The sequence below is a fragment of the Thunnus thynnus genome, chromosome 5 (assembly GCF_963924715.1).
Source record: "Thunnus thynnus chromosome 5, fThuThy2.1, whole genome shotgun sequence".
Classification (NCBI taxonomy): Eukaryota; Metazoa; Chordata; class Actinopteri; order Scombriformes; family Scombridae; genus Thunnus; species Thunnus thynnus.
Genome location: NC_089521.1, coordinates 17,279,447 through 17,292,342, shown reverse-complemented (window position 1 = coordinate 17,292,342; position 12,896 = coordinate 17,279,447). Strand labels below are relative to the sequence as shown.

At 39.8% G+C, this 12,896-nt stretch overlaps 1 protein-coding gene across 1 annotated transcript in view; it reads right to left on the bottom strand.

Moving 5' to 3' along the window:
- Nucleotides 1-10,371, bottom strand: part of igf1ra (insulin-like growth factor 1a receptor) — an 84,180-nt gene extending 73,809 nt beyond the window's left edge. Inside the window, exon 1 of the mRNA XM_067589681.1 lies at nucleotides 9,027-10,371. Within this exon, the coding sequence (XP_067445782.1) occupies nucleotides 9,027-9,129 (103 nt within the window). The 5' untranslated portion in view covers nucleotides 9,130-10,371. The remainder of the gene's footprint in view (nucleotides 1-9,026) is intronic.
- Nucleotides 10,372-12,896: the final 2,525 nt, after the last annotated feature.

Genomic DNA, 12,896 nt, shown 5'->3' with positions numbered 1-12,896 from the left:
GACCAACAGATTAAACCAACTCCATTGTACCCGATTCCATTGGTTGAGAAGCTGTTTGAGTATCTGCTGCTTGATTGCGTGTGTCCACTTCCAGAGAGTAAGGCTGGGGATAAGTACTTATTGACAGTGATGTATAAAAGTACTCGCTATCCTGCTGCTTTCCCCTTGTGATCCATTAAAACCAAGCCAGACTACCTTTTTGACTACCTTTGGCATCCCAAAATTGGTGCAAACTGATCAGGGGAGTAATTTCATTTCTCACACCTTTTCCCAATTGGTAAAATGGCTAAGGGATAAACATCCTGAGTCTCAGGGAGCACTTGAGCTTTCCTATTGTACTGAATTTTCTCAAGATTGGGAAGATGGCCTGCTGTGGTTGTTGTTTGCAATGCAGGAGGTGTCTGGACACACATTTCGGGGTCCACTAGCCATGTTGGGTGATGAGTTGAAAAATGCTGAGCTGCCTGATACTGTCTTGAACTAAGTAAATGATTTTTGCCATTGATTGCGTATTGCTTGTGCCACTGCTCACAAAAAACCTTAGCTGTACACAAGAAAAAGTGAAGGAGGTTTTTGATTGCAAAACCAAAACCTGTCTATTTGAGACAAGCGATCAAGTTTTGGCTTCGTTGCCTATGGTAGGTTCACCATTCCAGACAAAGTTTAATGGGCCTTACACAATAAAAATCTGTATGTCAGACAGGGACTATTTAGTATACACACCAGAGAGGAAGTGCAGTGGTGTCATGTAAACTTATAGAAGCCCTATCATTCTGTTCATTCTGCCTCTGATGTAAAAGGTGACTCGCTTTCCACAGACAGTATCACAATGGAGCCTGTACGGTCAGTATCCACAGTTGGAGTCATGCCTTCAGAAGATTTTGATGTTCCATCTGAGCCAATTCTAACAGGGAGATTCAACAATTCTGAGTACCTGACCTACCAACTTCTAAGCACCAGCTGCCCATAGGAAAACATAAGCAGATGGAAAAGGAGCACATGTTAGAACCTGGGACCAGCTTGCTCTAGCTGGGCATTTCCATGTCTGTTGGCAGATGAGACTGATGGGTCAGATAGATTTTACAGAATTCAGAAAGGTTAAGGCTGTCACCAAACCTGACTGTTATCCAATGCTTCGTATGGAGAGCTGCACTGATCAGGTGGGAAATGCAAAATTTGTGACTAAGCTAGACCTTTTGAAAGGTTATTGGCAGGTGCCACTAACACCAAGAGCCAAGGAAATTTCATCTTTCATCACACCATGGGGGTTGTTTTCCTATTCTGTAATGCCTTTCAGGCTAAGACACACTCCAGCAACATTTCAGCACCTTATGAACAGGGTGTTAGCTGGTCTGACAGGGTGTGTAGCTTATTTGGATGATGTTCTTGTGTTCAGTGACACAAGGGAAGCTCATGTTCAACGTTTGCATGCAATCTTTGACCGACTGGCAGAAGCAAATTTAACTGTTAACCTAGCAAAATGTGAGTTTGTTAAAGCAACAGTGACCTATCTGGGTAAGGTTGTAGGCCAGAGTGAAGTTCATCTGGTGCAGGTTAAAGTAGAGGCGATTGATAAATAGCCTGTGCCAGCATCCAAAAAAGAATTGATGCGGTTCCTAGGGCTAGTAGGGTATTACTGCGGTTTTTGCAATTTTTCCACTTTGGTGGCTCTGTTGACTAACCTCTTGAGTGAAAACACTCCTTTTGTCTGGTCTCCCTAATGTCAGCTGCTTTCACTTGTGTAAGAAAATTGATCTATTCTGCTTCTGTTCTTGCAGTTCCTGATTTTGACTAACCTTTTATGATACAGGTGGACGCAACTGAAATCGGTGCTGGGAATGTCCTCCTACAGGAAGGGGAAGGGGGAAGGGGGTGATGGCCCTAGGCCTTTTGATAGTATCTGTGTTGGCCTGCCTCTGCTTCCCTCTTTCCAGATTCTCCCTGATGGTCTGGCCCCTCCCATCTCATTGAGGTATTGGTGTCATCTGCTTGGAGCCTTTATAATCTGGGTGATTCCAAGATGCCCCCCCCCTCTCTCCCTCCTGGAAAGCTGGTGCCTTTCAGGTACCCAGTTTGGTTTTGTTTGAGTTTTGGTTGTTTTTAGTTTAGCCTTGGTTCATGTTACAAATAGTTTAGATTAGCATCTACAGTTTTATAGCATCCAACATCCTTCCTTCACTATTGACTTTAAACCCCATAGTTTCCTTACGTTGAGTCATATAAATTATTTGTTTACCTAAGCTGTTACTGTGTGGACCTCCCTCCTTTGTTATGCTCCTGAACAAGCTGGGCATAGCAACTGTCTAACCATGGCTAAGGATAAAACGATGAGCTAAATAATCAGACCAATAAAATGGGAAAATGCCTGCAGAAAATACACAGAAATGGCATTTGTGACCTCTCCTTTGCGTATTCAAACAGCTTGTGTACATATTCTCAAAAGGTCTTGTGTGTAAATTAAATCCACTTGCCTATGTTTGATGTTCTTTGTTCAAACTATTCTACCAAAAAAAGAAGCCGCATTGTTTATCAGGATAAATGAGCTATCTTTGCTCTTGTCAGGGTGTTTCACTTCTCCAAATTTAGAACGGAAATGATTACTCCAGTAGAAAATAGTATTTGCTTTCTACAATCAACACCAATGCCCCTGGGCTCCACTTGTGAGCCATCGAGCTGCATGTCTTCTTTGTTTCATTGAGAATTTTCTTCCAGCTTCTCCAGCAGCCGGAGAGAGAGGGAGGAGGGGTGGAGCCACTCAAATACAAAGACTAATTTGTTTGTTAGTAAAGAGAAACTCTAGGCCCCACTTCCTGATGAGGGCATTAATAAAATCAGGGGGTGTCTGGCCAGAGAACGGAGAGGGGGGGGGGGGGGCAAAGAGATACTGTGGCAAGGGAGAGATAAGGTTTCTGCCCAGCATAGCTATCTGAGGCCAACTGGTGTAAAACCATGACAACAAGAAACCGCTATATGCATTAAATGTAAATCTGGGAGTTGTAAATGCCAAGAAGATATTCCTGTGTGTTCTATCTTTACCCAAAAATTGAATTACACTATAAAAATGTGGGGAAAAAAGGAAGTAAGAACAGAAAAAAAAATTAGGGTGGAGAATAAAAGAAAAAACTCCTTTGTGATTCCCTTGTTCTACTCATTAGGCATGTGAAGTACCAGGAATTCCAATAACCTCTTTGGAAAAGGATTGAGTAGGATGTTGCCTCAAACTAAGCCTCCAGGCTTCTGATTCTTGCCAGTCAATCCATTTGTTGTGAAGACAACAATGCTTGAATCAGGTTTAGATACCAAACCCTTTATTCATTGTTACATTAACAGGAAGAGGTGGAAACAAAATTAAAGAGCTGGCAATAATGACCTGGGAGTGATATGGATATTTCTGATCTGGCCGCAGAGGAGGGATAAGCCTGCATACATGTGTCTGTCTCTACCTCCTGCCTCTCTTTGCTCTTCACACTGCTGAGTAAACACACATATCTCCACAGTGTAATGGGATCCAATGGCTCATGTTTATGATTGATAAACCTTGCCCTGGCCCTCTGCTGAAATGTCATCATGCAAACACACACACAATTATTCATGACCCCTTTGTAAATCTGGGCAAATGAAGCCAAGGCTAATGGCCATGACTTCACATATAATCTGATCCTGTATGTAAATAAACCTAATCTCAGTTTTAGCTGACAAAAACATAACATTGAACGGTCTGGACTTTCAGACCACACGTCGTGCTGTTTATCAGAGGCCACGGACAGAGCATTCTGGGAAAACACATAATTGTATCCTTTTCCACACATCCAGCTGTAAACTCCGGGAAGTTATTAGGAAGATTCCTCTATCCCATGTTTAGTTTAAGGACAGTGTTTCTCAACTTTCTCTGACCTGTGGCACAGTTCTGGGGGCCTAAAACTGTCATGACCCCAGTAATTACAGAGCCGTCAAGGTGCAAGACTGCAACTAATAGTTATTTTCATTACTGATTATAATATAAAGGGAAAAGGAAAACATAGAGGAAGAAGCGTGAAAATGTTTAGTATTCCTACTGGAGAAATTATTTTAACAGTCAATTCATGATCAAAATTCGCTTCCCAATTATTTATTTGTCCATTGAATTAATCATTAAACTGCTAATCTTTTTGGTACTTAGAGTATAATATATAGCACCGAGAGAGCTCCATGTATTTCTGTGGATTTTTTTTTTTTTTTACAAGGTGCAATACCTTTTTTTCTAATTGAAATCATATTAAAACAAAGTGACTGAACACTGACAATTTCTGATTTATAAAGTATTTTAAATCTATCTATCCTTTATAAAAGTATACATCTTCTGCAAAAGACCCTGTTAAAATGTCATATTTTGGGTTGGATGTTATCCAACTTAAAAAAAACCCCATAAAGGCCAGGGTATTGAGTAGTGATATTTTTGTAATGCACAGTGAAGGTCAACAGATCTGTGAATTGTTTCTTAAATTAAATGTAATTGGATTTTCTAATTGAGTCTCACATTTAGCTCCAATTGATAGGCAATCACCAAGCACCTGCTTTTATTTAGAGGTATGTAGATGCCACATGGCAAAGAATTCACTCTGAAAAACTAAGACAAGCATCATATTTGGAATTTGTATTAATTCTGAACCATTATACGAACTGTTATCACCAAAAATCTTCCACTAAACTCTAGTTGTAGTCAGAGCATTGAGGGAGCTGGTCACTGTGCGGTCATATCCCCTCACACCTGCCACATCAACTGGCTCTAATCCCCAGCATACTGGAAGTCATCTGACCGGCAGTCTGGTGGGCTGCTTCCCCTCAGTGGACTCTTACTTCAAACACTGTGGCTCAGATATCACCAAAACCCCAAACAGTAACACTACACTCCCCATCATAACAACTCTCACACAAAGTCCCCCCCTCCGTTAGAGGGGAGAGGAGGATTTACATGCTCACTCTAACCTGATCACTTTAAATAACTACATCAAGTTGACTGTTTGAATATAGCAAAATCTGGTCAAAAAGGCCTGTTTTTTATTAAATTATTTGTTTAATTAATGGCTGGAAAGATGCGTGGAAGCCTACAGGAAACTAAAAATAATAAGAGAAGGACAATGGAAGGACTATTATTGGTTTAATTTAAATAGTGATTATTTTATTGACTTCAACCATAAGTTGCAACATAAAATCCTTTTTTGGAGTCGCCCTAAAAATATTATTTCCTACAGCTGCTAGTAATGCCGTTGTTACACTCTGGCATATATGTAAATAAATAAAATCCATGAAAAAAAAGGTAAATTGAATTATGAATCATAAATCAATGCTACACCAACCGTAAAAGCTTAGTGTGTAATCAGACAAAGGCATTTACATTGTTAGAATAATGGCTTTATCTGAAGATACAAACAAATCTACCTGCTGTCTTTTATGACATTATTGCAATTTTATAACCGCCAGTGCTCTACAATCACATGCAGAAATAGCTTATTTGGAAACTTTTATTTGACCAAGTGATGACTGAATGATTGGCATGAAATAACACAAAGGTTTCCTGCTAAGATTCTGGAAACATCTCAGACAATAATCTTTGGCTGATGAATTCAGATATAGATACATTTTTTGATGAACAGCTTTCTACTGATACAACAAGCGCCATCCATTAGAAGAGCTAACATTTGCAATCATCTCGCAAATTATACAATACTCCACAGGCCATTAAACCGGCAGCCCATGATGATGTAGTATGTGCGGTTGGCCAGAGACTGCATTTGAGCAAATCCAATGACGGGCCACTTGAAATAAAGTGTTTAATTAAGCATTGTAAACCTCAGCTGGCAGCCTGAAGGAGCTGCAGGACAGCATTTGACTGGGCTCTCGCAAACTAGCCCAGTGACACACTTTCACATCCTTACACAGGGGCACGCCACTGACTCAGGCTGTCACGCTGGGTCCTGCTGCAGTATGCGGAGAGCTGCACAATAAACTCACGCCCGCACAAACACACTCGTACGCACACCATAGGGCCATGAACATTCGCTACACCTTCTCACCAGGGGTGAGGCAAGGCATTCCTGCATCCCGGAGTGGGGGAAGGGAAAGCATAGTGAGAAGAGAAGAGGGGCGGGGGTGTATATAACCATGCAGCCCTAGTCACAAGATGGAGTGGGGCACCTTGGAGTAGAGTGACAGCAGTCATATATGAGCCACTTGCTCCGTCACGACATGGAGCACAGTGCTGCAACATACCATACCCCAAAGGGAAAGGTAGGAGGGCTGCCTGTCAAACACAATGCTCGCTGACGTTTGATTATTTATGCCGCCATTCAAGTTTTCCGGAGCAACATGCCCTTTCATAAATAACTGAACAGGAACACTGGTGTGCCCTCATGGAACAGGACAGAGGGTGCCTGTACTCACACAACCCCTGCGCCAGTGTTGTTGGTGACATATCTATTTATAACTCTAATAGTAGTGGTGCCAAGTGATGAAGTTAAGCGAGGGGCGCATCAGTCCATACAGGAGACCGCTCGGTGTGAACAGCAAAAGCCAATTAAACAGTTCACACACTCTCTACTCTTCCAATCAACAAAACCAAGTCTGTTTCTCTGGCAAGTGTATTTTTGCACGTTCTATTTCCAAACACCAAGTCTCCATCTCCCTCATGCTCCCTCTCCCTTTCAGAGACTTGTTTGCTACATGCTTGGAAGCCATGGCATGGAAAGTTTACTGTGGTGAGAGTTAAAAGGGAGCTTAATTACATTTTATTGGTGTGGATAGATTATCAAAATGAACAGAGCAAAAAAAAAAAAAAAAGTTTTCAACCCCTAATGGATATCTGTGATTTTCCATTGAGTGATGATAGAAGCTGGAAATTCTGACCCGCTACAGCCCAGTGAAGTAAACATCATCCCTGAGTGATAAACTGGTCCCTGTCTTGATATTCGCTGCGGTCTTTGTGTGTGAACTCTTTGTTCTGGAAGGACTGATGCATTATACACCACAGAGCGTCAAGATCTGAGAGCAACCACTTGTCTCCCAGCCCCCAGCTGCGTTCAAGGGTGTCTCACAAGCTCAGGAGGGTGCAAAGAAATAGAATAGAGGTCAGCCTCGTGTCTCCTTCCCATGTCAAGTTGTCTAAACCATCCCACGCACCCTCTCAGGAAACTGGCATATTATTAAAAAAGGAAGTGACGTAAATGCCAAATGCACACAAACAAATCACGCCACCCATGCAAAGCAAAACCACAATCACAGTCTCTGTGTGAAGGGCTGGAGGTAGAAAGACGCACATTGTCAAGTTAACACATGACATATCTAATACTTCAAAGGATCTTTGATGTAGTGTTATCGTAGATGTATAAGAGTCATGATTATTGACAGAAGAGTTACGAACAATGTTTTGAACTAATACTCACTTTTCTGGTTATGTAAAGCACGTTCCTGTAGTTGTTTTAACTAGAAAACATCATAAAAAACTAATTAAATTATTTTTTTACTACTGTATGTTACATTAACAGAGAAAGCTTTACTAAAACACCCCTATAATACAGTTAATCTCAGCCCTAAAGTTTTTTTAAAGACAATTTCAGTGTATCTTTCGTCAGACACAGCGAATGTTACTGAAAAGCCAAATACATGATCAACAGCAGTTACAGAAAATAATTGTAATGATTATAATGACCAATGAAAAAGAGCATCAGCCCTCACTGATTCCATTTGTTCTGTTTAAGCATTGGCAGATAGCTCTACTCTGCTCTGCTCTTCTATTACAATCGATTAGATAAGATTACTTAAGATTAGATGAGAAAAGCTTTAAATATGCTCACTGAAACATTATTAACTCATTCTAAATTGTAAACCATAAAAAAAACATTGAGATCACAACCAGGGCCATAAAATGGGTAAAAGCTTAAATCATATTACATGATGATACAGTAAGTACTTTGAAAAGTGCGTATAATTTCAGAAAATTCAATGAAGAATTATGAATATGGACATAGATTTTTAATAGCTGAAATTTAAATGCTGAAACACTAAAAGCCCAGCAGGGGAAATGAGTTTCAAAATGAAAAAATATATATAACAGTAATATCTGCTGTTTCAATGGGTTTATTTGCCCATATTTTACATTTACAGGCTATCATGACTAAGCTGAAAAGTTTTGCCATATTTTCTTGTACAATGTGCCAAACATTTTTTTGTTTTATCAGTGTAAAGTAGCGTGATGTTAATAATGGGTTGGAAACTCACCTGTATTTTAAAACTCACATTAATTTAAACCACATAATTGTAGCCTATACAATTCATACTTAGTATGTAGCTGGACTTTTTTAAAACGGGGTCTGGAAGTGAAGAATGCAATTACGAAAATGTAAAAAAAACATTTTTTTCCCCATCATGGTGACTGTTTACAATGATATTCGGCTGCGTGATGATATTTAAACCCTGTTCTTGTTTATTATGGCTGTTTGATCTTTTAAGAAGTAAAGATTAGTCTGGTTCAGGTTGTTCATGCGCAGCGACGCCATGCAAAATGGCCACATGGTCGTAGTAACCTTCAGCTCTGGTCCCTGGCTTCATCCTCTGCTTTCTGCATGTCTGACATGAAGATTATGGCGACATGTGTCTAATATCGCTCCTGGTTCCTGAATAAACAACACTGCTTCGTTACGTCAGGTGATATTGCGCTTAATAAAGCAGATTTTGGTTTATTGCGTTCACATATTGCAGGCAGCTACCACATGGTCTTCTTCAGCAAATATATATATATGTAATATAACAGTACACATCGGTGCACTACGAGCTCACCAGGTTTGTTGTATTGAATAACAAAGTCCTAACATACAGATATTCACTTGAAAGAAAAATATAATATCATTTTTTAGACGTTTTAGCACATTCACCTCAGCAGTCAGCTGCTTTACAAGAGGCTAAAATGGGCTATAATAATGTATTAAAGCCTTTTTATCCAATAAACTTTTACTAAATATTATTTAAAAAAAAGAATTAAAAAAAACACTTACCCTCTCCATATGTGGACCATATGCAGATGGAGACAGACAGCATCAGACCCCAAAACAAGGTCGGGCTACCCATGGGTTTGTCAGATCTCATGTTCCTGAACATTATTCACCTCTTTAAAAAAAAAAATCAAAAGGCAAGGACAAAAAAATGAAATAATATAATGAGGTTGTGGAAACCGGCTCTTAAAAAAATAGAGCGTTAATATGAAAAAAAGGAAAAATAAATGCGTCTGTAGCCCAAAAAAGGCTACTCTCTGGTAGCCTGCAAATGCGTGGCTGCTTGTCTACCAGGGCTTTCTCTAAAAATATTTATAAATATAAGTGTATGAAAACTAAAACAGGGAATTCCTTTGAAGAAGGAGAAAAACAGTTTGCTATTTTTGCCAATCACAAGATACTTTGACGTCGGCTGGTATGGCACACAAGCCAGTGATTTTACTGGATAAATGATGGTAATCCCCATCTTCAGTCTCCATCTCTTGAAAACAGCAGTGCGCGCACAGTGCGATCGGGCCTGGTAATGATAATAAAAATAACAGACTAGATGTTATTATTAGTGGCCTACAGGAATACCACCATAATAAATGAACGCCAGTGTCGCTCGCAAGAATCCCCCGTGTGAATGACTGTGTGTGAGGGGAGGAGGAGGAGGAGGAAGAGTAGGAGGAGAAGGAGGGGGGGGGGGGACGCGTCCAGATCCACAGGGGTGGTGGCTGCGAGGGTGAAAAATGAATGAAAAACCCTTTTTTGCCTATGCCATTCAGCCAGCACAAGCTTCCGATCTCCACCAAGCAGTCCTGTCCCGGAGAGAGAAGTCGTTATTCAAACCAATTTTCCAGCTCCTCCGATCGGACTTATCTTTGCCGTCAGTCGGGATTTGCAGCTGAAAGAAAATACCAGACTTGTGCCACGCAACAGAATGGGTCTCCAGCTCTCCAGCTAGACGACCTCGGCTAGGGTGGGAGGGAGAATATGTCCAAGGAGTTGCCCTTTAAGAGTGTTTCTTGTGTTTGCTTTTATCCTCATAAAAAAAGAGAGAGAGAGAAAAGAAAAACTCCCGTTGCGCGTAATATCCAGAGGCTGAAATCCTACGGTTCGCCCTCGGTTAAGCAGGCTGTGGGTCTCCGCTCCTCCGTGGATTCTCTGCTGTAAACAAGAGTCGGCTTCTCTCACACAGAAACACATAGTGCTACGGATAAGGTGGCCGGGAGCAGAGTGGAAAAACCGAACTGGATTTGGACCCAGGGATTCCCAAATACGTCTCACTTACACCCCAAAACAAAACGCGCACTAGAGCGCACACACAACACCGCGGGGCGTCTCTGGGAGCATGAAGAGGTTTAGGATATGTTGGTGCACCTATACTTCAAGTTATACAACATATGTATTCCTCTTCTAGCAGAGGGAAATAAATCTGTTCTTAATTCTGCTGGGAACCCCCTGAATTGATTATATTTTTATTCCATAAGACAATAGTTCCAATTATTAAACCACAATCAAATTTTCTACATTTAGTAAGAGAGACTAAGCATGTAAAGCAATCTGTATTTCCTCACTTATTTCAGTTAAATCAGTGCAGGAGTCACAAGATGATTACCTATAAGAAATAAGAAAATCTAAATTCTGCAACACAACATTTTATCTTTTTTTTTCTCTTCTTCTGTCTTTGCTTTCCATCTTTCTATCTTTAGCAGTAGTGCTGACAGAAGTGGTATAAGTATTTTGTTAGCTTGTTTTGTTTACAGACTTACCTTCAAACACTCACAGCAACAGCTAAAATGTCCACTCCTAGCCCACACACATACACACACACACACACACACACACACACACACACACACACACACACACCTACACATATACATCAACCTGCACCCATGCCACATCCTTTGGCTTTCTGAGAGTCCTTGTAATGCAGTGTCTCATTGTTTCATTGTTTGTTTTCCCAGATTTGTCTCAGTTAAGATACCAGTGTTTTGTCTTGCTTCACCAATTCACCAAAAAGCTTGTGTGTGTGTGTATGTGTGTGTGTGTGTGTGTGTGTGTGTGTGTGTGTGTGTGTGTGTGTGTGTGTGTGTGAAATTCTGGATAGTTTTACCTCTTTGCATCTCTAAAAAAATATTTAAATGCAACAGTCTGAGAAGGGAGAATCGCTACTAAATTGAACTGCTCAAATCTAACAAGGGGTCTCAAGTGGACATTGTTTTCTTTTAAGGAGTAACAAGCAAAAAAGGTTGTTACTGAAGGCAACAAGTTGTCTTTGTGGCAAAAAGTGAACCTGTAAGGGCCCTAAGATAGCTCCTGTAAGTTTTTGATCCAATGTTAAAGTCTTGTAGAGGGGACCTGTGTCAAAATCTAGTTTTAATGCCATTGATATTTCTGTTATGCTTACATGTACATATTGTTCAACAAATTAATATTCAACAATTATCAAACTGACACAGCAAACCTGTGGCAGTGCAGTATAAAGCGAAGGAAAACTCTGCACAATGTGTTGAGGGAACACGTGTCAAAACTGGGTTTCAGCTCATCAGCACAGTTAGACATTAGTTGAGGTAAAAATATAACAGTGTTGGGAAATGTACAAACTGTATCCAGACCATGCTGTCACGGCTGCTCACTGTTCACTGAGTAACTTTGTGTTTGTGAGGTTAATAATTACAGTTTTACAACAAATGTGTGAAAAGAAATTTGGTTTCATTTGTTGTCAAAACAGACGGAAGCATAAGCAAAAAAAAATAAAAAAAATCCATTTGAACAGTATACTATGTTTGTGTTTGTGTAAGACTTTATGCAGATTATAAAGGTGAAGATGCAACAAAAGTGAATCCTTTGCATTAATATTTTTATTATTAAGTATACTTTATTTCTTTTAGGTAGCAGAGACTGAAATGATGATGCAGTTAAACTACAGTTGAACTCTGGTGGTTGGACTTGAAACCGTGGGAGGGAAACAGTGACATAGAATTAAAAACTGTGTAAACAACTGGATTCCTCTTTTAAAAACAGCTGGTTTTAGAATGTAGCTACTATCTATTTAAAGTTTTATGTGTTTGAGATATATGTATGGTTCTGAGACACCTACAGTTTTCTTGGATTCTTGACATAAAATTTGTAGAAAACTTCTATGTTTAATTACTTTTTAAATTGTAGATATGTCTTTTTACAGATCATCATGAAATCAGTTTTGATTTCATCCCAAATTGGGATTTTTTAACTAAACTGTGCATCAGCACAGAGTGTAAAATAATCTATATAAGGTTCACTGGAAATAACTTATACCATTCTTCATTTTTCATCTTTCTGTTAAGTTGATGTTTTTTAATAACAAATGGGAATCTTTCATTATTCTAACCATGAAATAATTATTTAAGGACTGTAGCATTTAGGGGAAAATAATTACACCCAACAATCAATCAAATTTTCTTTGATTACAAATCACTTTCTAAGATTTATTTGAACCATTTATTCCAAATTGATTATGTTAAGTGCTAGGGTTTCTGTCATTGTATTGTTGCCATTTAAAAGAGGAATATGTGCGTTTATCAAATTAAGTCCATCTAAAAGTGAATTATTTTTTATATAACAGGACTTAAATGATCAGAGCTACTTTCAAACATTCAGTACCATGAAGTGTATTTAGTGCACTGGAGCTGTACTATAGGTTACACTGCATACCATCGTCACAGGCCCAAAGTAAAACGTGACATGGAGCTTCAGTGAGGAGGGGGACTGTCAGCACCGCCTTCACCCTTCATTCATTGCGTACATGCAGCCGCCACAGCGCGCTGTGCGATGGGCGTCGCTGTTTATTCTGATCCTGGATGCAGTTTAATGTCAATGTCAAAAATCACAAGACACTCAGGTGCA